General features: G+C 48.1%; 1 protein-coding gene across 3 annotated transcripts in view; it reads left to right on the top strand.

Annotated features, from left to right (window-relative positions):
* LOC138582127 (zinc finger protein 177-like) overlaps positions 1-26,511 on the top strand; it is a 149,431-nt gene that overhangs the window by 33,314 nt on the left and 89,606 nt on the right. The window contains exons 3-4 of one of the 3 annotated variants that reach the window (XM_069653129.1): positions 22,997-23,107; positions 26,140-26,262. In XM_069653129.1, coding sequence (XP_069509230.1) covers positions 22,997-23,107; positions 26,140-26,262 — 234 coding nt within the window. Of the gene's footprint in view, positions 1-22,996; positions 23,108-26,136; positions 26,263-26,511 lie in introns of all 3 variants that reach the window. The other 2 variants (XM_069653130.1, XM_069653128.1) reach the window with 2 other exon arrangements.

Here is a 26,511-nt window from a genome sequence, read left to right as displayed (position 1 = left end):
CTCCCTTTCAAAGCCCTGTCTTTTCTTGGGGCTTGGTCTCTCTCTGCCGTCTCTAATCCTCTTATGACCTCTCTCTCCTAGGGTGTAGCAGCACCATCTTGTGCATCCTCCAGCCTTCTGGTTCTGTCTTGAACCAAAGTGGTCCACCAGAATCTTCGTAGGCTGGCTAGCTGGTTGCCTGCCCTTTTGCTCTCTCCTTATCTCCCCATTGGGGTTCACTCTCCAACTCCATCCCCCTCACTATCTCCTTTCTCAGCCACTTGGGCCCAACTACCTGTCCTCTCCAGGTTTTTCTCTTTATTTATCACCTCTTTGGGCACAGCTCTCTAAACTTTCCAGACCTTTCTATCTATCACCTTTTTTTACCCCTTTAGGTAAAAGTATCCCTGTTGTTCAATTCTCTCTACCACCTTCTTCACCCCTTTGGGTACAACAATCATTACTGTACACTCTTGGAAACCCCCAAGATGCTACTCTTTATTACCTTCGTCACCCCTGTGGGCAGATCAATCTATCTTCAGCCATTTAAGTACAATTGTCATAGCTTTCTTGACCCCTGTACCACCTATCTACTATTCATACTCCTCCAGTCTCATCTTGTACTGGCCTCTGGGGTATCCTTTCATCTCATTTGTCTTCTTGTCAGTGCCATCTTCATGGAACACCTTTTCATGTGATCCTTTCGCCAGCAGCTCCTCTGCCTGACTGAGCTGCTGGGCATATATACCGTGGCCTCGCCTCCCTCTATGTAGGCCTGTGCACAAAGGTCTGCATCTGTGCCTGGAAAACACCTTAAAGTGAAATTGATTGGTTTTTATGATGTTGGTTGCGTTAATTTACTCTCCTCAGAGTTTTCTAACAGACCTTTGGTTTGACTTGGAGGTGGTGTTCACTGTGTGTGCCCCTTGCCTTCAAGAATGGACTCTGTGAGAGTGGTCTTGGAATGCCTTTGTACTTTCTCAGAGCAATTTAATCACCCTCCTCCGGGGGCTTCTTCAAAGCTTTTTTTCTTTTCACTTGTGGCGACAATGTATACTCAGCAAATTATCTAGGAGCAGGTTATGGTCAGTCTAGAATAGGCCAACTCCCGTAGTCTCACACTTAATGTGTGGCCATGTTTATGGTTTAGGGAGATTTGACCGAAAGAAAAAGTCGTAAAAAATAGAGTGAAAAAAAACAGACCGCATGCAACATCATATTGTGTGATGTTGCGTGCGGTCAGCTTTGCGGGAGTAAAAAAGAAAATTATGCATTCCCCACCCCCCACTTACCTGTTACCTCGCTGCCTGGTCCACTTCTGCCCTGCGGTGTCAGATCCATTATTCCAACGCGGGTCGTATCTGACGCCACAGGGTCCCTTTTTCTTTTTTTTCCCAGCCCCAGCCCCCGCCTTCAGTTTCGATGAAGCTTGGGACAACCCTGCAAGGCCAATACAATGGGGGCGGGGGACACCACCGCAACCCCCTCCCCACATGTTCGGTCTGTGTTAGCCAATTTTTTCGAATATATTCGGTCGAATGGTACAGGCCAAATTCGGTCAAATGTACCATTCGGCCAAATATATTCAAACAAATATACTAATACCATGTTTATAGGTGGATTGTCCAAACCCCTGGGTAAAGCCTATCTTGTTCATGTTCTCCAACAGCTCTGGTCTGTGTTTAGTGGATCTCTGTCACCCCACACCATAGGTTCTCCAACATTGTACCACACATGGTTTTCCTGGTAAGCTATGCAAGCTATGATTCAGTGAAAAACTCTACAGCTATACTGTACGGTTGTGACAGTTCCACTGTCAGTGGAATATTCAGAAGTGTCCCCTAAGTGGATCTGTCCACAGAATTCTTGGGGACCTTTGAGCACAGCACACCTGGGGCCGACCTCATGGAGACTATGGGCATGCGGGGAAAAAGGCAGAAGGGCTTTTTCATAGTTGTTTTCTCTGCACCCGCATACGGGTACATTCTTTTAGTTTAGAGTTCTAGTATTGTCTTTTGAGTTTCTATTTATGATATGTCTAAAATAACTGTAACACATGTTAATGTTAAAGGACATTTGTACCGCGCACTATCACCACCGAAGTGGTCTCCTGGCGCTCTGGCGGCTGTGAAAAGGGGAGGAGAGGGGGTGGGTTAGTGGGAATAAGCTGGAAAGTGCAAGAGAGCAGTGATTTGCTGTTGGCAGCCTCAGCCCAGTGGGTCCGTTGGCTGGGCTTGGGGTGTTTTATGGTCCGTAGTCATCGTGTGCTTTTGTGCAAGTCTATGTGTGGTTTGTTTTGTTGTTGCATTGTTGTGAAGTTTGTGCGGATTGCTGCGTTTTAGGGTTGTGTTTGTGTTTGGTTATAGTTTGAGAGGTGTATGCAGAGGGATGGAAATGTTAGTTGGTTGATTAGTTGGCATTTCTGTCCTTGCAATTGTGGGATTCCATCTAGGTACGGTACATGCTAACAGTCACATTTCTATCTAGCTGCCGCGCAAGCTAAAGTTCAGAATTCCATTCTAGTGTGGCACATGCTAAGAATCGCATTTCTATCTAGATGCGACGCCAGCTAAAGTTCAGAATTCCATACTAGTGTGGCACATGCTAAGAATCACTTTCTATCTAGATGCGACACCAGCTAAAGTTCAGAATTCCATACTAGTGTGGCGCATGCTAACAGTCACATTTCTATCTAGATGCGACGCGGGCTAAGCTTGAGAATTCCATCTAAGTGTGGCATATGCTAACAATCACATTTCTGTCTAGATTTGGCACAGGCTAAACTTGAGAATTCCATCTAAGTGTGGCATATGCGAACAGTCACATTTCTATCTAGATGCGACGCAAGCTAGGTTCGGAATTCTAAGTGTGGTGCATGCTAAGAATCACATATGCTAACAATCACATTTCTGAAATTCCATCTAAGTGTGGCGTATGCTAACAATCATATTTCGGTCTAGATTTAGTGCAGACTAATCTTGTGAATTCCATCTAAGTGTGGCATATGCTAACAATCACATTCCTGTCTAGATTTGGCGCAGGCTAATCTTTGTGGTTCTCTCAGGGTATGGTACTAGTTAACATTATACTGCAGGCAGTGTTTGCTGTCCAGCCATGAATAGGTTTAGGCTGGTGGTCACATATCTCTCTAATAATGCATGGTGTAGGTCTATAGCAGTCTAGGCCATTGAAAGGTAAGTTAGAGTGGCGGGAGCTTTCTGGAGTAGAGTAATTGCTCTACCCCCCACCCATGCCAGCACTTACAGTTTTGTCGGTGTCTGGTGGCTTCATTGGCTTCCCCTGCTGACACCTGCAGACACATCTTGGAACCGCCAATGTGGGAGCCACCTTTGTCCTTGGACACTTAGCGGCAGGGCTGCATGGGCAGATGGGCTGCCCTGGGAGGACCAGTGATGAAGGGCTCGGGCCCAATCGGAGCGGAGATGGGAGGGTCGGGAGGCGGGAGGGAGAGGGTAAGCAGGAACGGGAGACGCTGCAAGGGGATGCGGGCACACGAGACCTGGAGACCCCGGTTTTAAAAAAATAAAGCGCACAATGGGGCAGCGCAGAGGTCAACACTCACCTGCTTCCAGGATAACGAAGGAAGCAGGGGGCTTCTCACGGATAGCTGGGTACAGGCAGTGGGCCTAAGCAGCCAATCAGGGCCGGTGGGAGGGTCGGGAGGCGGGAGGGAGAGGGGAAGCAGGAACGGGAGACGCTGCAAGGGGATGCGGGCACACGAGGCCTGGAGACCCCGGTTTTAAAAAAAATAAAGCGCACAATGGGGCAGCGCAGAGGTCAACACTCACCTGCTTCCAGGATATGAGCGTATTGATCTATCAAGTACTCCTGATAAGGCTTTGACATGACAGGTGACCAGCTAAACAGGGTAGGCACTAATGGAGAACGTTGTTTCGTTCTGTGATTTTATCGAAGAATAATTTTTCTTCTTTTTTTGGTGGTCACACCCCCCCCCCCAACCCCTGTTTCCCCATGTTTAAACCCCCAACCCAAACGCCTCGACACCAGATGTAACCCCTTACCCCGCCCCCAAATATATATTTTTTTAAAGAATTCCGTATTTTTTCGTTGTTTGTGTTTCGTTTAAATGTCATTCTCTGTTTTCAATTCGCTAAAATCACGGGATGCCGTTTTTTGTGTGGCGGGGTGTGAGCACTAAAACAAAGCAAGCCAGCCTCTGACCACATGCTGACAGTGCAGGTAGGCCAGTGATGTGTGTTCCAGGCTCTTACCTGAATCCTAACGGTGACTGTGCTAGGTAGTTTTGGTGAGAAGAATAGATCAGGGCCAGGACAAATAGAACATGACTTGACAGCTTTTTTTCAGCATATTTTTAAGGAATAGGAGTGTGTATGAAGAAATGAGGCTAGGTGAGAAGAGTCTATGGTGTTTTTTTCTGCACTACTTTGTTTAGCAGGGTTTAACATTTTCTTACTGAGAAATGCCTTTTATTGTTCTGTAGCAGAAGAGAAAACATGGATATGTTTGAATTCTTTAAGGGCCATCTTTCATCTCTCATTTTATGCTGTCAATCAACTCAGTAGCACCCAGTCCAGTAGCATTCACATATATTAGGTAAAATATAAATCTACTGGTACTCACATTGAATCAATAACACTTACTAGGAGGAATGGTTACAGGTCAATGAGTAAGTGTGAATCTGATTTGCACTGCAACGGGACAGAACGCCCTCCCCGAAACTCCAATCTAATCTTTGAAAACAACAAATTGAATCACAAAGTTAGGCCCCTTTCTTTGTCCGACTGCTTAGTTTATTTCCATGTCTGCTTTTTAGATATGCAAAAACAGCTTGTTCTTTTTTCTCGCATTTCAAATCTTTTGTCATGTCACACATAACATGTGCATGCCCTAGTAAAAAAAAAAATAACAAGCAGGTGTACTTATCACAGTTTCTTTTGTTTTGTTTCTTGGAAGGAAAGTATTAAAACAAAGGGCCTCATCCTGAGTTGGGTGCTCTCCCGGCGCTAAATGCCCGGGAGACCGCCCAATGCTATTAGCGTTACCGCAACTCGGTGGATCCTGATATGCGGTGGGGAGGTAAATCCCCATTCCCATTTGGCCCATAGCGCCAAAAATGGGCGGAAAGGGGAGATTTTTACCTCCAGCTGGACTCCCACTTTCCACCCAACTCGAGATTGGGTGGAGCAGTAAATGCAGCGATAATAGCATTACAGCCACATTTTACCCCTCTGCCCACGTTTTAGGCCCACGTGTATACTGTGCAGGTCTGCCCTGTTAGGACATTCTGGCTATACCACTGGTGTTGCAAACTCTAGGAACGACATGAGAGAAAGCTTTGTTCTAGGTCATGGATTTTCTTGCTCTCAGAATGTCACGTCAAAGAAGAGACTTGCTTCTTGTAACTTGGATACCGGCTGCAATTTTCAATTTAGTTGCAAATTAGGTTGGCGGATGTATGAGAATAGCCTTTTATGGTGGGCGCCCTATTTAAGTTTTTTACCGAATGGGAGCCCGTGCATGCTAGACAGCATGGGTGGAATATGATTGTACTTCCTTGCACCCAATACCAACCTTGCTGCCTCATCAAACTCCAGTGGTCACTTTTGGAAATGCCCATCAAGATGGCGTAACCCTCATCATTGTGAGAAATACCAATGCCTCTACAGTGAAGTTCAATGCTGCCTCTGGTAAATGGGGTGTAAGCCGTGTCACAGATGGCATGAAGTCACACCAAACCGACAAGATAGTTCAAGGGTGTTCATTGTAGCTTTGTGGGCCTAGAGCTGTCCCACTCTCTCTTTCAAACTGGGGTGGGCAAGGGATCATGACCCAGGCGTTTTTCACCCCGAATCTAGTATCTATAGCCAGGTGACCCGTCCTGGCTAGATCCTCCTTCTCTAAGGATGGTCTCCTTACGTGCAGGCTATCTTACCTCCCTAAAGGGCTTCTTACCTGTCCCTACTCTAACTTGGTGTTGGTATTCTACCCTCTCTACTCGCTCCTGCTTGTCTCCATAGGCGTGTCCAGGTAGCCTAGGGTGGCACGTGCTACCCTGGAATAGGATTGGCTGTTGTGGTCAGGCTCGGCCTGGGAAAGCAGTGGCGCAGCAATAATGAGGCTGACACGGAGCCCTGCATGAACATGTCCTCTTTATTTTAATTACAACTCGAACTGCCCTTGTCCCGCCCCCCCTGCGTCACTTTCCTTTCCTCCCTTGTTCCTCCCGCTCCCCGTTGCCATGGAGACGTCAACGTGACATCTCCCCCCCTTTTTAAACAGTTACCAGATTCTTTTCAACTGGCGGCGGTCTGGTGGGCCTCTAGTCCATTTCCTCAATCCATCGACGAGGTCTGTTGCGAGCCCTCTGCGGGCGTGCCTGACTCCGCCCTGGTGATGGTCCGCTCTCAGCAATTTCTTTCCCCACGTCCGGCTCCGATTCCTCCGAGTCCCACTGATCTCCTTGACAGGGATCATCTGATTCGTAATTCAAGTGAGCCTGTACTCTCCCACTCAAACGCCTGGCTCCCGTCTGCGGAAGTTCTTTGAAGTGGTATGAGTTCCTCGTGACAGATTCCTCCGACCCTTGGGCGATGATCATGGATCCCTTCTTCTAGGTGACGAGCAGGGGTTCTTCGCGAAATGCTGACGTGTGCTTGTGTGTCAGCGGTTGCCGGAGCGCCACCACATCTCCTACATCTATTTGCAAGGTCTGTGCCTGCCTGCGGGTGTCGGAATACTCCTTCATTCGGGCTTTCGCTACTTCGTCCCGTTCTCGCACCTCCTGGTCCAGAGCCGGAGGTGGGCTGATGGCTTCGGTCTGTGGAATGCGCGTTTGTGTGTTCCGTCCAAACATCAGTTCAGCCGGGGTCTTCGCTGTAGTGCTATGGGGTGTCCCTCTGTAGTCTCTCATAAGTTGGTTTAGTACCTGTTCATATGGCTGTCCTGTTAGCCGGCCGATCTGTAGGGCTCGCTTCAGGTTAGCCATAAATCGCTCAATCATCCCATTGGCTTGGGGCCACAGGGGAGTTATCTTCCTGTGATGGAATCCAAGGTATTCTGCAATTGGGCGAACTGATGTCTGCAAAACGGGGGTCCATTGTCCGGCTTAAGCACTTTAGGTACTCCATAGGCTGAGAACATGTAGTCTAGGGCGGGGATGACATGGTGGGCTGCGGTCGATATTAGCCGAACATCAGGATACCGTGAGTATTCATCAATCACAGCCAGGCCGTATTTTCCTCCTTCAATAGGTCCAAGGAAGTTGGCCGCGACTGCCTCCCATATTCTCTGTGGAAGCTCTGACATGAGCAGTGGTTCTGGGTGACGATTTGGTGTGATGAGGCAGCATGTGGGGCACGCTTTCAACGCTGCTTCTACTAACGTATCCATGTGGGGGAACCATACCTTTTGACAGAGCATGCGTTTGGTGGATACCATGTCCCTATGGGTCTCGTGGGCTAGTTCAATGACTTTAGTTCTCATGGCTTCAGGAATCACTAGTTTGCAGTGTTTTAGGAGCAGGTGATCTTCCGACACCGCAAGCGTCTTTCACTTGTAACAGCCTTTCTACATCCTCTCGCACCTTGCCTCCTGCGGCTCTCCCCCTTTCCTTTGCCCTTCGCCACAGTCCAGAATGCAGTCCTTCGCAGATGATGCGACGGGCCAAGTCACTCTCGGTCTCTATGGCGAGCGCCTCCATATTGATTCCCTCTGGTGGATGAGGTACCTTAGGTACCTGTCGGCCACTGACGGTTCTGGTACACTCTCCTCCCGTGGTCTCCTGGACAGGAAGTCTGCCGGGTTTTGCCTTTCCCCGGCCTGTGGATGATATCAAACACATAGTCCTGTAGTCTCTCGCCCCATCGGGCGATTCGCAGGGGCATTTTGGCTTGGGGATTGCCGTACAGGAATAGTAGGGCCTGGTGGTCTGTGACAACCTGGAATGGTTTCCCATATAGAAACCGGTGTAAATGCTCGCACGCCCATACGACGGCGAGCCCTTCCTTCTCTGCTTGAGAATATGCTTGTTCGGTGGTGGACAGGCTGCGACTGCGTAGGCCACTATGTGTTTTTGCGAGGGATCCTTTGGGTCGAGTTGCGCCAGGATGGCTCCCAGACCCACGGGACTGGCGTCGACCGTTAGCTCGGTCTTCCTGCTGGGGTCATAGTATGACATGCTTTCCGCTTTTGCGACCCTCTCTCTTATTAGTTCGAATGCCTTTTGACAGTTGCTGGTCACTCGAATCTCACATCCTGGTGCGTTAACTGCCTTAGCGGCTTGCTGACTGACGCGAAGTCCCATATGTACCGATTGCAATAACTGGCCAGGCCCAGAAAGGACCGAAGTTCTGACACATTGGTTGGGGCGGAGGTGTCGTACAGCGCCGCTACCTTATCCGGGTCAGGAGTCATTCCTGACTCAGAGAAGACGTGTCCGAAGAATGTTAGTGTGTTTTTGCAGAATTCACACTTGCCTCTGTTCAAGGTGAGATTGGCATCGTGCAGGGCCTTGCATACCTTCATTAGGGTCTCATCGTGCTTGTTCAGGTCTGTTCCGAATACCAGTATGTCGTCCGAATAGTTGAGGCAATTAGGGATGTGCTTAATGACGTTATGGACTTTGGCCTGGAACGTTTCCGCCGCCAAGGACACCCCAAAGCTCAGTCTTTTATACCTGAAAAGGCCGACATGAGTGACAAAGGTTGTTATGGTCCTGCTCTCGGGGTGTAATACTAGCTGGTGGTACCCCCTTTGCAGGTCAAGCTTGGAAAAGACCTTCGCCCCATTTGGTAGATGAATCATGTCCGTGATGCGGGGCGCGGGGTATCTCTCCCTCTGGATGGCTTGATTCGGGCGTTGCATGTCTACGCACAGTCTTATGGCCTCGGATCCCTTTTTGGGAACCGGGACGATTGGGGATACCCACGTGGTGGGTCCTGTGGCCCTTTCAATGATATCGTGTTCCAGTTGTTTCTGGAGCTCATCCTCCACTTTCTTTTGAATGTTGACCGGGATCCCGCGGTATGGTTGGGCTACTGGCCGTATGGAGTTGTCCACATGGAGCTTGATTTGCCTGTTTCTGAGTTTGCCTATTCCTTTTGAATATTTTGGGGTATAGATTGTTTATCATTTCGACCGGGTCTATGTATTTGTGGACCATTATGTTGTAAAGAACATGTATTGAGCCCATGTCGGCGGGAGCCTTAAAGCTCAGGACGCTGCCGCTGTCTGTCTCCGTGGCCAGAACATGTATCAGTATCCTCATTTCATGTCCTTTGTAGCGACGGAGCCCGCTGAATTGTTGCAGACATTTTAGGGGTGTTTTGGCTCTGTACGTATATGTCCACAGTTGCTGGATGTAGCTTGGGTTTCTGAGGGAGGTCAGTGTAGACCTTTTCACTTACCACGTTGACCGTGGCTCCTGTGTCTAAACTCTGTTGGTCTCTCTTGCAGTTTGATGATGAGTGTTGGGCTGTGCGCTGTCGCAGTGGGGTTGCCCAGAGCGTATACGTACGCCTTTTTCTTTAGGTCACTCCCTGATGAGCTGGGGTCAGAGTCTGTGGTGTAAGTATCGCACGTGGCGTCTTGACCTGCGCTGGTGTCTTGCGCGCATTACAAACCTTCTTCTTTCTCTCCTCCTCTGCCGGTCCTCTCCAGAGTCTCTGTCTCGCTGGTCGCCCGTGGGTTGATTCTGGGTGGTTGGGGTACTTGGGGCTGGGTTGTTATTTGACAACCCCCATACCGGCCTCGCGGATGGTAAGGGTTGTCTTTGGGTCGGTCTCTCCCCCGATCTCGGAGGAAGTAGCTTCCTGCGGAAGGCTTGGGATTCGCATCCTGAGATGATCTGTGACTTCAGGGCTTCAGTGTTTGAGTAGTTTGCAAAGTTGCAGTGTTTTAGCTTGGTGCGTAGTCGCATCACGTATGCGTCCATGGTTTCCCCTTTGGCCTGTTTGGTACGGTGAAATAGGTGTCTTTCATAGTCTACATTGGTATGCGGTGCAAAGTATGCTGCTAGCACATCTTTGAGGTCCTGGATCGAGTCTATGGAGTCTGGGGGCATTTTGTCGATTATGTCACGCGTGGCAGATCCAACGGCCAATTTTAGTAGGCATACTTGCCTTGCGTCGGCGACCGGCCCTGTGGCTCCCATGTACAGATCAAAGTCCCTGATCCACTTGGTTCACCTGGGACCCATATTACTGGTGTCCGTCACGTCGAATACTCCCGGCATTTGGGCTGCCAGTGTGTCCGGTAGTTGATATGGCACATGATCTGGTGTTCGAGCCACTGGCGCTGCGGGTCCATTCCCTTGAGCTTGTGCTCCTTGTCCATCATCTTGGCCCGACATTATGCTTGGTAGAGTCGTCACTTACTGGATGTACTGGATGTATGTGTTGTTGGTTGCTCCTGTAGCTCGATGGCCGCCGATGGGGCACAAGCACCATCCGTTGGGTGTGATGAGCACCTGTAAGAAGGTCTTCGGTGCTGTCTTCCCCCCTTCAGGGAGTGGTTCCACCTCTTACTAACGTTGGATGGCCGCCAGACGTGGCAGGAGCACCATCAGATTGTCTATAGCCCCTTCTGGGGTTTTCCGCAGCACCGCGTGCTGTAGCCCTTTTGTCTCGGGCACTTGTTACTGTCCATTGACCAGATTTCCTTTGGCCTGCAGAGCGCATGTGCCGTGCGGCTTCCTCTTCCCTTGCGGGCCTGCAAACACGAGGGTCTCTCCCCTTCGTGAAAACACGTGCACCGTGTGCGCCGCTCCCTCTCTCCTCGTGGGCCTGCAACCATGAGTGCTCCCCCATCTGTGGGAACACGTGAGCCGTGTGTTTAACGGCCGGACGCTTTGGGGGGAGGCTCGCTCCTTTGCGGAGGGCACGTGTTGATGTGTCTACCGTCGCTGCCGCTGCTCCTCCTCGCGGGTAATCACCACTGTGGCCCGGGCTGCGTATTACAAAACGTGCCAGCTGGGGGGGGCCGCGCCTATGAGCGCTCTGCACCTCGTTCGCGTGGTCACTGTGGGCAGACTGCAGTGCTCTCCTACGAGAGTTGCTCCACCTGCACTGCCGCCCTCGTCGCCACTGTTGTGGTCAGGCTCGGCCTGGGAAAGCAGTGGTGCAGCAATAATGAGGCCGACACAGACCTCTGCATGAACATGCACACTCCTGCTTCATGCCATTTGGGCCACCCCAGCCAAAAGAGTATGAACACGCTGCTCGTCTCCTCACCAGCCCTCCACCTTTCCATCCGATGTCAGACGACACTCCTACTCCTCACCTCCACCATTTGATCTTATCACTAATTCTCTACTTCTCATACTCCTATTTGGAGATTATGCCTGTTTGTTTGCCAACTAGAAACTGTTAAACATTGGCTGACATCATTTGATTTAAAAAAAAAAAAATATATTACAATTGGGTATTTTAATCAATGTGTATGTTGTATGAGAGGGATCAAGTATCAATTTCGATCGCTGTGACAAAATCTTTATTGCAGGGACTGAAAATGGTTGATCTTCATGAATCGTATTTTTTTTTACTGTGTTATTTATGCTTAAGGCTTCTTGTGAGCCAAAAAAGCATTTAAAATAAATAAATAAATAAAAACCTAACATGCGTTAAACTGTACGAAAGGTGGAGGAGGAATTCAGCATTTTAGCATTCTGCTGAGCACGCTTGTTCTACAGTTTGTGAAGGCCCACATGCAACGCTACGTTATTTTAGTGTGCACGGTCTTGTGTACCACATCAGTGATCGTGCACCCAGCACCAACAATGAACACGGGTGTTGTGCTGTCCCCCCCACAACTACTGAGAAAGTCATACAGCATGATAGCCTGTAATGTGACATGCCAACCAGATCTGCAGGCCCAAGTGTTCGCATTGCATGATATACAGACACGTGCTCTCAAATGACATGCCTGTCCTCCACATTCGGGAACATGCGTGTATGCACATCCATTGGGACCAGCGCCAGCCAGAATCAGGCCAACCCAGCTGGCTCAAGAGCACCACACAACACCTGTGCTCGCACGTGCAGCACAGCAACCACTGCTGACAACCTTCTTCTGCCACAACTTAATGTAGCACCAGCAGCGCTTCTTCCACTGTCGCCACTCCTGAGGGCATCACCGATGCCTCCATCCCCGCCCAGGCAGCACAAGCCATGGCAGGCGGTCCGAGTGTGCACTACAACATCCAAAACGCCACCTAAGGATGGGTCCTAGCTATTTCCACCCACTTGTCTGCAGCTGCTCCAGTGGCGAATGATCCTAGCAGCAGCATGTCCGTGCATGCCCTGATGTGCAGCACCAGACTGGCCCACACAACGGCATTTCCTCGCAGTCCCTCCTCCACCGGAGAACAAAATATTCACAGCAGCGCCCCCCGTCGGCCTGGCTGCACAGAGCTCCCAGGTTATTGCAAGCCATGCCCTGATGAGCTCATCCGGTGCTTTTGTTTTGCTAATGCTTTAGAGGACTTAATGTTGCATTCAAAATCGGAGATTTAAGACAAGCCCAAGAATGATTATTATTGTTATGGTATTTATTGAGCACCGGCTCAGCTTCGAGAAGCAACAGAGCGCTTTTCAGAGGCAACAGAACAGATATACAGCGGGTGGTAGGATACAGAGGAGAGGAGAGGCACAGCTGGGAGGTGAGGGCGGGCGTCGTCTAGCGAGGCGGGTGACAGGCGGGGCGATATGATGGCCTAGTTGCTGAGGCAGAGAGACTCCTTGAAGAGGTGACTCTTGAGTTATTTTCTAAATTGTAGGAGGTCAGGGGTGAGTCTGATGCTGACAGGGAGGCGGTTCCATAATCTTGGGGCATAGGCAAAGAAGGCTTGTTTTCTGGTCCTTTTCCTTTTTGCAGCGGCTGATTTCAAGGCTGCGCATGTCCTGGCTTCTGGTGGTGCACTGTCTGCCGGAAATGCTGACTTTCTCCGCAAGGTAGTTGGGTGATTTGAGGGCGACTTCCTTATAGATAATGCAGCAAGACTTGAAGGTGATCTGTGCGTGCAGTGGGAGCCAGTATGAGAATGGAAAAAAAGAAATAAATGGGACTAAACAAACTATCCATGAAATGTATGGAGAAGTATGAGTGCTGTGGATGCACTGTACCAGACGGGTACCCGTAAAAGCATTGTTATGCTCTGCTGCAAAATGAAATCACCCTGCAGCAGCATGCTATATGGTCAGTGCTGCTTTAAATGGCACCGTGCAGCAAGCATCCCATGCCATTAGGGTGACCAGATCACCCATTTTATACCAGGCACTACGTTTCCTGGTCTGGACTTTGAATTGCACTAAGACTACATTTCCTGCATGTACTAGCTTATTAGAGAAAGCCCAAAACGGGAAAAGTGGTACGGGGTTGACAGGGAGGTGTCTGGAAGTGTGTCCCTGCCATGTAAGAGAGATCGGGCCTCGCAGCATCATGCTACAGTGGTTCTTGCTGAATCGCACCCGACAAGACTTCTGAGCAGCAAGTCCTTCAGACATGATGAAGATTGGGCCCTGCGGAAGAACCCGTTGGCTGTCATTGCATCGGAACAGGGCCACATAACCAGATTCCTGAGATTCCTCTTGTCCCAGGCCTTGATCCAGCAACGTATGACATGGTTTGAGCTCACTCATACAAAGACGCCTTCCCTCTGGAGTAGGGTTGGGAGAAGGCCCTGTTCCAGCATGTGGGGCTCCTCCATGGCACTTATCTTAGAGCCGTAGTGTCCTTCAAAGGAGCAACTGAGAGATGAATTACCAGAATTGTAGTGGTGATATGTAGAAAGCACCTGATGAAATGCATACGCTGTTCATTAATAGCAAGTATTAGGGGCAGTTTTCCAAAGTCCAACTAATGGCAGGGCTTCATAAAACTGTATCTGAGGCAAAAGAAAACTCCACTATTAGTATAAGGCTGTACCACCGAAGAACATTTGGTAGCATAGACAGAGCAGCCAGGCTTATCCTAGGAGGAGGTTCAAAAGAAACACTCACACCCGGAAGTATTATAAAAATAAAGATTTATTTTAAATACAAGTAGGCCAAGAAAATTCTTGGGGAAAGTAAGTACTTTGTCACAAATCATAAACACATTATAAAAACCAACACAATGCTTATGGTATGCAAACCAAAGCATAAACCTTATTTAGAAGAAGCAACAGTAATACAAGGTAAGTCAAACACAATAGAACACATTTCGAATTGATCACACCTATTCATGAGGAGTAAAACCACAATAGTTCCTTTTAGATTACTTTAAGTAATTCAAGGGCAGTGTGCCCTAATGGTCACAACATCCAGTGTTATTCAATAACCAGAAATACAGTTATGGATACAGTTACGTTTAGATTACTTTTCAGAACGCAGTTCAAAGGTAAGTAACTAACTCGTATGCTTTTTAAGGAGCAACACGCAACTCATGACTAAATAAGAACCCACATTACACATTTAGGATAACATCAAGTTATACAAGGTTAATTAAATCATATGGTAATGAACTATTACAGTTGTACCAATGTTGCTTTTCAGATCAGTGAAACACAGATTAAGGTAAGCAATAACTCCATACACTATTTTAGAAATGCACTAAGTAGTTCAAGGTAAGCAAAAATCTTAGTAAGACTATTTTAGAAATGCTCTATAGCAGTTCAGGGAAAGCAAAACCCAGTTGGTGAATCTATACACTTATTCTGTACAGAGCTAAAGAAGTGAAACCAACTATATTACTGTTTAGAAGAGTTCAATACAATTTACAGCCAAGTAAAGTAACCTTATCTACTTTTCAAAATGGCATAATACATTCAAAGGTAAGTAAAAACGTTTGGAACTAATCACATTTCAGAGATACAGTTACCAAACTAAATCATTTACAACTCGTTCTATTTCAAGGCAAAGGACCAAACCTTGTAAGTCCTTCGCTATTCTTGGAGCATGAGTGTTGTCTATGGCAGACAGGGGGCACTAGTGGCCTAGTGGCCAGCTTTTGGCAGGTCAGGGTAGGTACAGCATGAAGAAAAGTCAGTGGTCCCAAGGATATCTCTTCCAACAAGTAGGTACAGACTTCCGGGTTAGTAGAAAGGGTCCAGGGACGTCATAGTAGGCACCCTAGATGTGTTCCAGCATTAGTCATGGGCGAATGGTATGGGTCAACTCCCAAACACACAAATCATCCCCAAAGCTACACACGATTCACACAAGACTTTAGGTAAATATTACCCAAGCCAACACAGTACCTCAGCAGAGAAGAAGAGTTTGCAGATGGACTTCTTCAGGGTATGGCAGCATAGGACTCGGTCTGTGGATTCTTGGTCGTGGTGACTGAACACAAGACACTGGATGGGAACTTGCAGCAGGGATCAACTGGGAAGACTTCCAACAAAGGATTCTTCAAGGCATCTCGTGGCTCTGTGGATTTGGCGCCCTTAACCAGGAACCAAATGATGGAAGTTCACCGCCGGTTGGATTCTCCTCGCTAATCTGGTCCAGTACTCTGGTGAAAGGACGTCAAGGATTCAAATCATGTCTCTGGAGGTACAGCAGGAGTCCACCAAATTTACGGCGAGAATTATACTTTGGAAGACCAGGCTCCGCACACTGGCTTGAGGTCCCCTGGTATTGGCATTTTGCAGCCTAGCAAGGTTGCAGCACGTCGAGGGATGGCTCAAATGCAGATCTTCTTGAGACTAGTGGGTCACACCAGCCTCAGGGTCGGGGTCGTCCTCTTCAGGGCCACCAGGTTGTTTGGAAGGAAGGTTCCCACCAGGCTGCGGTTACACAGCAGGCTCTCCGGTCTCTGGATTCCAGTCCAGTGGTCGACTACCTCTTCAGCTTCCAGGATCGGAACTTTATACTGGAACCCAGCCAATCAACAGGCAAGCAACATTCAAACCTGGAGGGGTGGCTGTCCTTTTAGTTTTTTAGGCTCCTCACCCATTTCCTGTTTTCAGAGACACTGGCGCCTTGACAGTAAGAACAAAGGGTTCCCGCCGAAAACAAAAAACCAAACAGGACCTCCCCCACCTAGGATGGCAGAAGAAGGACCAAAAAAGGACAAGCTCACAAAAAATGGTAAAAAAAAAAAAAGGAGCCTCCATTCTGGCAGAATGGTGAACCTCCTGTTCATTAGCATGGCTGATTTGACAGCCTGCAAATAAAAATCATATAAAAGTAGATATACTGCCACCAACCATAACAGTAAGCCTGTCACAGTAACAGCAATGAAGATTACCCCTGCTAGTTGCGCAGGGAGTCTTGATTCTATTAAAGGCTGTGAGGCGAGCATTATGCTTCAACTCCTCAGCAATTTCAACAAAAGATAAGAAAACACAGAAAATGATCCTCATATCACTTTTCTTTTTCTTATAAACTACAAATCCCAATGCCTCTGTAGTCCTATCCTGCTCAGTCCAGCTATGACACTCTTCCTGTTCCTGGAGGACTCCTCTTCTTTACGAGCTCTGAACTGCATCTCTTGAACCTCGTATAACCGTGTCCAACCAACAGGGCGAACAACTTCAACTTCTCGCAGACTCAACATAGCTGCTTCTGCCTGTACGTCTCGACTTCTCTCAGGCCATGATGCTCACTGATCCTCGACTCTCAATTATTCTTCTGGTCTTCCCCTAAGGATCATACAAATAACAATGTCCGGGTGGAGTCCTTCTACTTTAGCATCCATAATCTATTGCATACAGTGTAGACAGTAAATCACAGGGTGGGAATTGAATGCTTGCCTCCTAGTCTTTAATAGAATCAAGACTCCCTGCGCAACTAGCAGGGGTAATCTTCATTCTCTGTCAAGACTGCAGGGGAGCATTATGCTTGTTCAAAGCTTTCCCAATACAGCTGTGGCCAAACCTTCAATTGGCTTGAAATAAAATAGCTTGAAGGTATTATCGCTAGCCTAATCTGCTGCTTGCATAATATCCCGCAGAGACACATCTGCTGTTAACGCTCTGGACGCCATCGTCCCTCTCACAGAATGTCCCCCATATATTCCTAAGTCAGTGCCTGCCAGCTGCATCACCCTCTCACCCATCTTGCTATAGTGGCTGTTGCTACTGCCTGGAAAGGCTTCCTGCATGCAATTAACAGCTGTGTAGCACCAGCTGCCCTGTGCTCCGTGTCTTATTCTCGTATTCCTTAATGCACCTTGCTACACACCATTTGGGATTGCTCTGGAAAAATGGATGGTGTATTGTAGTAGTTCCTGTCTTGGTCCTTCTGACTATCGAAAAGGTCACCCCTTCTTGGCCGAAAGACTTCCTGTTAATCTTAAGCGCCTTGACGTCCGCTACTCGCTTACAGGATACTAGACATAAGAGCATCGCCAATTTGCTGGACAATTGCTTCAGAGACAAATACCTATCTGCTGGCCAGCTCGCTAACAGGCGCAGCACTACTGTAACGTCCCACACTTGATTATATCTCGGCTCCGGTGGTGCTTTATATCGCGCCCCTCTTATGAGCCTTGCTACTGCTGGATGTTCCCCTGCTGTGACTCCTTCGATTGGAGGGGGCCTGCTGAAATAGCCGACCTGTACACTCCGATGGTATGAAACGCTTTCCCATCTTGCAACAGATGTGCTAGAAAGTTCAGTATAGATGAAAATATCTCCCTCTACACCAGTTCGGCCAATTGGCCCAAACCACGTCGTAGCTCCTCTTAGTGGATGGTGCTCAAGACTCTGCAATGAGCTCTGCAGCTTCAGAACGAAATGCCTGGCAGCGCCCAGGGTCTCCCGATATTCTTCGCGCTATTAGCGGGAGAGCCTGTCTCACTCTGAGGATGAGACGACCCAGCTGGGACCGTGAGCAGTCGTTCTCCGTCTGGGAGAACTCGCTGTATGTCTGGGCCAGCTTCATTAGCATTGGAAACCAAACTTGTGACTTCCACAGCGGCGCTATCAGAATCAATTCTGCTTTCTCCCTCCAACACTTTGCTAGGGCTCTGCTCAACATCACAAAGGGAGGAAACGCGTAATGCAGTTCTCCTGCCCAGTTCTGGAGAAATGCGTCTGTGCCCTGAGTACCTGGATCCAGCCTCCAGCTGAAGTAACTGGGCATTTGTGTGTTGAGACGAGACGCAAACAGATCCATGTGAACTGGACCCGAGAGCTGATTCAGACTCTGAAACACTTCCGCGCTCAGCTTCCAGTCGCTGAAGTCCGTCAGGTATCGCGAGTTCCAGACGGCCACCACGTTCAGTGCTCATGCCAGATATTCTGCTGTCACTGAGGTCCCTGACTAAAGGCACAAATGCCAAAAGTCCTTTGCTAGCTCTGCTAGCAATCTGGATCTTGTTCCCCCTAGGTGGTTTATGTACCAGACTGCTGATATATTGTCCATATTGAGTAGAACACATGAGCCCACTCTCCCTTTCGTGAACCTGCTAGGAGTTCCAAACTGTTTATGTGCAGGCGCAGTTCCTCTTCGCTCCATTTCCCTCCGGTCTCTAGAAATCTGCATCTCGCCCCCCAACCCATCCGGCTGGCATCTGATTCTGTCATTAGATCCGGCCGATCTCTGAAAATGGCACAACCAGCCCACGTGTCCATATTCTTCAACCACCATTCCAGTTCAGTAATGGACTCTTGATCTAAGTGTATTTGCTTGATCTAGGGGTATTTGCTGGTTGTATTTCAGGTCTTGTTGCAAATGCCTGATCTTCAGTCTCTGAAGTGCACGATAGTGCAGGGGACCTGTGAAGATCCCTTGAATCGACGCTACTAGCATCCCTACTATCCTCCTAGCACCCAGATCGATATTGTCTGCTTGTTCAAACAGTCTCTGATCTCCCTCTTGATCTCTTATTTATCATGCTGGTAACTCTAGCGTCGCTTTTCTGGTATCTAGGACGAAACCTCGGACTCCAGTGTTTGCGCCGGCGTGGTGTCTAATTTCTCCATGTTCACTAGGAATCCTAGGGACGTCAGGAGTTCTCGCACCCATGCTGTCCGGTACACCAGCGTCTCTCGATCCTGTGCTAGGAGCAGTATGTCGTCCAGGTATATAATCATCCTGATACCCTTCTCTCGGATCGATGCTGCTACTGGTCTCATCAACTTGGTGAAAGCCCAAGGTGCTGAGGCTAGCCCGAAGGGCATTGTTCTGAATTGCCATAGTTGTCTGTTCCAGCGAAAAGCCCGGTAAGTCCTGAATTCCTCTTGTACTGGTACCATCAGGTACGCGTCCTTTAAGTCTAATCTTGTTAGCCAGTCTCCCTCTCCTAGGGCAACTCTGAGCTGGTGTATTCCCTCCATCTTGAAGTGGCGGTATACAATCCAGTTGTTCAACTCTCTTAGGTTTATGACTTGTCGCACCGTCTCCTTTCTGTAGACTAGGAACATATTGCTTACCTATCTGGGGGTTGCCCTCAACTTCTCTATGGCTTCCTTCCTTTCTAGCTGGCGCAGTTCGCGGTCTAGGCTCTCTTGCTCCGCTTGCGCTAGGTGTGGCTGGTGTGGCCAGTGTGCCTGCACGGGTTGCTAGACAAATTCCAGCTGCAGACCTCAGACGGTTTTCAAAACCCAGGTTTCGCTGGAAAGCACATGCCAATTGTCCCAGAAAATCACTGTTCTCCCTCCTACTGGTAGGTAATTTGTGACTCTCACCTGGGGTAAAGCTCTTCCTCTGTACCCTCTTGGGAATCATCCTCTGGCCAGAAAGAAGGAGTCCTGTTGCTTATTTTCCCAGTATTGTGCTCTGGGATTCTGGGGTCTTCTTCCTCCTTAAAAGCGACCTGCTGCTCGACCCCAATAGCGGTCGGTCCCGGCAAAAACTCTGCCTGGAAAAATCTTTCGTATTGACGCCTGGGCTTTCTCCAGTGAAGTATAGGTGCTGACAAACCGGCCCATCTCCTTGCTGAATGTCTCCCCGAAGAGGAGACCCTGTGCTGCCTCCCCGTCTTCGTAGGAAGCTAGAATACTTAGTTTGGGATCTTTTTTAAGTAGTAAGCCTCTCCTCCTCTCTGAGGAGAGAGCGCATTTTGCATTGCCTAACAGGCAGGCTGCTCTCTGAGCCCAGCTAGCTAGGGCTTCGGGTTCGAATTCTTCTCCCGTATCTCTGGCCCTTCCTGCTAAATCTATTATCTTCCCTATTGGGCCAGAAATATCCAGTACTTTTTCCTGGCAGCTCCTCCAGGACCTGTCTATCTCTTTCCGTGGGTCCTTGCTGGTCTTCGATACGAAGGTCAGCATCTTAAGGTCCAATTCAGGTGTCTCTGCCAACTTTCGTGGGAGTTCCAGCCATGGGCGTTCTGCGTGCAGGCCTTGCCTCACTTCCTTGTCCAGGGCCTTTCTTAGTCTCAGTGTCATGCATTATGTTACTCTGGGGGATGGTTGCCAATCAGAAGACCTGGGGTACCTGATACTGTCTTGGTCGAACATGTCCATGATCTCCTCTGGCTCTTCGTCCAGATGCTTCTCCTTGCAGGCTTTCTTACCCCCACTGGGTCTTTCCCATTCTTTCTCAGCCTTCTCTTCCTCCTTGTGGCAAGATAGATCGCCTTCAGCTGGCTCCTCTTCTGAGCCTGGGTCGTCTTTGCCCATATTTTCTTGCCCTGGGAACTGTTGACCTTTGCAGGAAGGCTTCCTTCAACTTGGTAAAGGCATTGACTGCCTCTGGGTTCTTCTCTTCTACCCCATAAGGTCGACCCGGGGAGGTCAGTAGAGGATTTCCTCTTGCGGGTCGGATTACTCCCCTTCGGCCCTGTTTTCAAGGGTCCTGTGAGCGTGCTGTCTGCTTCTCTGGTGCTCTCTCAGGGCTGGCTCAGCATTGATTCTAAGGTTTCCAGCCACAGCATCTATCAACGAGCACCCCAGCACTTTGTAAAAACTGGCAGGGAGGTCCAGTGGCTGCTCCGCCTCGCTCCACTCGAATTCAGACATGGTCTTGTGTGCTGTGTGCCTGGTACCTGAATCAGGTGTCTCCTGCACGCCCACTGTTACGTTGATTTAGATGATTTGTTTAACCATAATATATATAAATAATGAATTTCTCTTTCTTTTCTTTTTTTTTATGTGGTTAGCACAAGTGACTGGATTATTGTCCTCTTTTGCGGCCGTATGCCCTCTGTCGGGCTGCCTGGGGCCAAGTCGTGATGAGAGGGGTGACTCTTTGTGCTGCGGGCCATAGTCACTGTTGTATTGTTTTGCTTAATCTGGAATTCCTGAACAGCCAAACCAGCAGCGTTCAGGTAGTTAATAATAAAATTCCATGTTCGGAAAATAATTCACACTGTATCAAACTTGTAACCAGATGGTCGGTTAACACAGGTGGTATTCTAAATGCAATGAATTTTTAGGTTTATTGCCAAAGTCATAATGAGGGTTTATATGTTATCATTCACACTGCACTCCGAAACCCACACTACTTCAGTGGTGCACTGCATCTTATGTTTGTTTATAGGCCTCCAAATCAGAGCTAATGATGCACTGAGGGACAACCTTCACTGCACAACATCCCTTTCCATGCGTAACCTTCTTATGAGACAGTTAGTAAAAAATTGACTATCACTTGTATCATGGTCTAAACATGCTATCTTGCTTTTTGTCATGTTTTTCTAAAGTATTATGTCAAACTGGAAGATCACCTCTGAAAGTACCTTTGTGAAGTGTAATATACCTTCAAAGTGTCAAGTGATGCTCTAGAAGACCCATGGCACGCTTCCAGGTCTGGCTTGGAATAAGAAGTTTTGTCTATCTGCACGTTGCGGGCCTTCGCTCTCATCTGATAGGGACAGGACTGGAAGATGTTAAGAAATGAGGGAACCCCATAAAGGAAATGCATTTTGATAAGTCAAATGTGCACTCATTCTTTAATTTGTTGTCCATGTGCTTCATCTGGCCAAATGCCAGACATTTTGTAACTTGGAGTTGGTGCTGATTTTATCCCAATGCATGTGTTAGAAGTATTTAGTGGATCGTGATTGCTTATAAAAGGCATGGCCACCTGACTGTGTGCAACTGTTATGTGCTGATAATATTTGTTAGGCCCATATTGCTTGATGCTGTCAACTTGCCTACCTATCTCCACAAATGCTCCCATTCATGCCACACATTTGCAGTACTCTCCTTGACATCTAACAGGCCCACTTATAAATGGTATGAATTATGATCTACTAATCTAGACAATGGATTTATTTTCAACAAAGTGTTATTTCAGCTACAAGCACCCATTTGAGGGTTCGGGGGTGGGGGCTTCACTGGCCGGGAATGCCCTGGGGCTAAGGTTATAGGCCTGAGTTAAGGAAGGGCCTTAACACTAGGCCCGGGCACGGTTACCAGCCGGTGAAGCCTCCCAAAGGGGTGCTTATTGCTATTAGCACCCCAAGGCCAACCCTTGGGGTGCTAAGAGTGATGTGTTTGTGAGAAACAATGGGTCACATCAAAGTGACCCATTGTTTCTTACAAACACTTAGCTCAAAATGGCTTGCACAGTATTGGGGGGCAGGGCTCCACAGAGCACCCTCTTACATTTCCATGGCAGGCATGAGCATGAGGTGAGGAGCAGAAAGCTGCGGAGGTGCAGGACCATGGCAGCGCAGGTAAGTGTGTGCCGGGTCGGGAAGGGCATGGCCAGACGAAGGAGGCTGGCTGGGGGCTGAAGGGAAAATGGGCAGCGGCTGCGTAAAGCACTCTGGTTGCTCCAAACCCGGGCTTGGATCGTTAGATTTAGCCTGGGTTTAGAGCACCATGAATGTTTGACGCACCCACCGAGGATGCTAATTGTATCTATATCGGAATTCCTCTGCCAAATTAACTGCATGTGCCATGCGCCTTTTGTCGCACACTTCCACATCGATGGTGAATGGATATGCATATTGTTTGTCTTCGTAAAGTGAAATTAAATATTTGAACATGAACAAATCTCAAAAGCTGATAATTGTGTATTTCCACTATTGAGGCTTCAGGTGTAGGATCTGACTTGTGTGCTTGGTAAATGACCAGGCAGCTAAATATCTGACTGAAGTGCCCGGAGAATATTGTTTCATGTTTCCAATGTTTTCTTAACAGGTCCACTAATTGCTAGCACCATCTTTTCGTTGAAAGCTAAAGAAAAGCAAGAGCTGTTCCCGGTGGCCATCATGGGCTATGATAAAGGGGTCAGAAGTAATTGGTCTCCAAGTAAGTGATGTGTGAAAGCAGTGAGCCCTCAACAATATTGTAGCGTTCTTATCCTAAGTGAAGAAACACTCAGACTTACATACTCGTGCAGGCCCACAAATGCTGTTAAGGTGCAAACACTCATGTATCTGAGCATCTGAACCTACAGGTGCAAATGCTCCTCCCCACCCCCCCCCCCACAGGTACAGAATGCAGCAAAAACACTCATCTTCTGGCACACATCCACACACAAGCGCATATACACTCACTCAGACACATACCGGTGCATATGCGCTCGTCCACAGGCCTACATGAGCATAGACACCTACATGAACACCCACCCACAGACACATCGTCACATGCATGTGTCTTTTCATTCAAGGATTAACCGAATACCATGCTCGTCCCTTGGCATTACACCAATGATGCCACACAAGCACGATGATAGAGGATGCTTATCAGGAAACTCGTTTTCCCACCTTATCATCTAACATCATCCCATTTCTCTACTTGTAAAGTGCTACAACTAACAGAAGCAGAGACACATACTTGTCAATAAGCACACATACACAAAAGAGCAGCGACACACATTGAAACTCTTGCCAGCAGACACATGTAAGTGTGGGCACATGCAACTGCATACACACAACTACAGACACACACACAAGGACAGGTGTATACATTCATACTGAGACTGATATAGGCACAACCCTGTATATAGGTCTATAGGTACACATAAAAAGTTACCAAAGGCATATGTGCTGAAACACTCACCAACATACAGACAATAGTAAAAAGACAGACAAGTGCATACTCTAATGTAGTGGCTGGAGAATGGGTCCTGGGAGAACCTGGGGGCTGGGAATGCTGTCCAATGCTGGCCCCAGAGGAGGTATCCCCCACCGGCCCGCACCCCCAATTTGTAGCCTCCTGTGTTACAGCTCCTCTTCCCTATGGATCATGGTAGAACAAGCAGTATTTATTAAGAGAACATAGAAATGCCTGGGTTAAGAATTCCATCTCACAAGCTCCTGTTTGCGACTTTCCCTGGAAAATACCACAGAATTACCGATACACTAACATAGTTTCGCAGTACACCCTGCAAAGCATTCCCAATCTGACAGGAGGAAACATGACGTCTGGGCTGCCTCCAAAGGTGCTCACCGTGCCATGTTGGAATAAGCCACTGTTGGGATGAGGTCCTCTTGACTCAAATATGGCAGACCACCAATTACGCTCTCAATGCGCACATAGTACAAATAGATAAATATGATGAATTGGTGGTAGTCCCGCTGGGGCCAAGCCAACCAAAGACCCGATTCCGTTTTCTACACAGGTACTTCTGATTCCCTGGTTAAAGTCCCATTTTCATCCCAGGGAGGGATATAAAAGTGATCCTGGTGCCGTACGATAGTGTGGGAGTTAAGTTGGTGGACAAATACGTAGAGTTGAGAGAAGATAAAGGGAGCAAAGGTTAGGCAGAGGACAGAGTGGTGCAAGAGAGAGAAAGAAGGAAGAGGAACATCCATGGAGGAGGAGAAACGTTGAGGGACAGGAGGAGGAGCACCATCAAGAGAGAGACAGCAGGAGGAACCTCAAGGGAGAGAACAGGGTAGGAATGATGCGACTCAGTGAGGCATAGACTGAGGAGAAGAAGAGGGAAACAAGCTAAAGGGAAGAAGAGCACAAGATGGAGAAGAGGAGGAACCTAAACCCCAAGAGGAAGGAGGGAAAGGTAGAGCTCTGGAAGAGCTATGCCTGGAGGCTGTCCTGGAGTTAGCAGGTCGCATACTAAGGGCCAGCTTGGGGTTGTGCAGGCAGAAAAGTGAAGGCCATCTCTAACACAGCCCTTTGATTTAAAAAGTCACAACTCAGACCCTACCAGGAGGGGAACATGAAAGCACCCTGAGGTCCAACTGATCCTGGAGAGTATGATGTGGCCTGATATCCGGCAGTCAACCTAAGGGTACCCGAGTGGTTGTGCCTGGTATCACTACGTCCATAAGTTTGTTCTGCACAGGTTGCTTACACTGCCAGTCGGATAGAGGGGGACGGAATCAAGACTACAGAGAAAGGACCTAGAGAAACAATGTAATTTGTTATTTTGATCCAGCGTTGGCCACTCTTTGTTCTGTAGCTTCAGTTTAGCTTCTCCCGCAAGGAACCCCCATAGACTTTACTCCTCACCCCCTATCCACTGTGAAATTAATAAAGAAACCAGATCCTATTTCAAGTCATCTTTCTTGCCCGCAGCTGTCACAATACGCACACACTTTCAAACAGGTTTGAGAACAGCTGCATGCATGTGAGTACACAGTCCTGCAAAAGGACAATATAGGCCTAACTTCCGTACAAGTCAATAGTCACACATTCGCAGATTCCAAAAACGCACATTCTGTAACACCCAGCAGCTGACAAGTAAGAGCACAAATACATGCAGGTGCATATGCCCTCAATCTCAAATATAAAACAGCAATGAAATATTCAGGTGCACATATATGTGAGCATTGACATCCACTCATATGTAGGAGTAAACACAATCCTCTGTGTACCATGCAGGTTTATATACAATGACAAGCATACATACTTACACAGATACATGTAGCGTAACACCCCCTCACCTACAGTCCAAAATGCTCACACCCAGATTGATCCTTAGCCATTATTTTTTCCCCATTGGCCCTCATTATGACTTTGCCGGTAGGCCGCCGGTAGTACCGGCAACCTCGGTTTACCGTTTCCACCACACGATAGCCTGGTAATACTGGGATATTACGGGCAGCGGAACGGTAAGTTTGCATTCCCGTGGAGTCCCACAGGAATTGGAACACTGAAGCACCGGCACTGTTAGTAACAGTGCCTGTTCTTCAGTGAATTATCTGCCGGTAGGGGCCAGAACAACACAAGACAAGAAGACACATAGGCCAAACAATCATTGGTTTTACTACTGACAGTAGGAGGCACAGGACAAATTAGGGAAGCTGGAGCTAAAAGCAAAATGAGACAATATTTACAGTGAATGTTAATCATATATTTTGGTCTTTGCTCAGTAGGTGACACGTCAGTCAATCGCACAGAGTCGAGCACAGCCTATAGCGGCGAAATCCTGACTCCACACAGTCCTCCAGGCACAGAAGAAAGTGAAACAAATGATTGTCTCAGCACAGGTGAGAAAGGTATGGGCTATGCATCTTCTCTTCTGGATAAAACACAATATCCCAACTTAATAACTTACAACACCTGTGTCATTGAAAGGTTTCAACTCTGAAATCTAGAAAGAATGTCATTCTTCATAATAACTGACTCAGAATTCACTGAGTCCTCTGTAACTTCGGAATAACTACAGGGTGTAACTGTGTTTGTCCAAGAATTAATGAATTCCTTACATTTTAGGCTGTGTTGCCTTATTTTGGATCAACCTATGA

This window comes from Ambystoma mexicanum, chromosome 3q, assembly GCF_040938575.1.
Source record: "Ambystoma mexicanum isolate Mex_15411 chromosome 3q, UKY_AmexF1_1, whole genome shotgun sequence".
Classification (NCBI taxonomy): domain Eukaryota; kingdom Metazoa; phylum Chordata; class Amphibia; order Caudata; family Ambystomatidae; genus Ambystoma; species Ambystoma mexicanum.
This window is presented reverse-complemented; position numbering and strand designations above follow the sequence as displayed.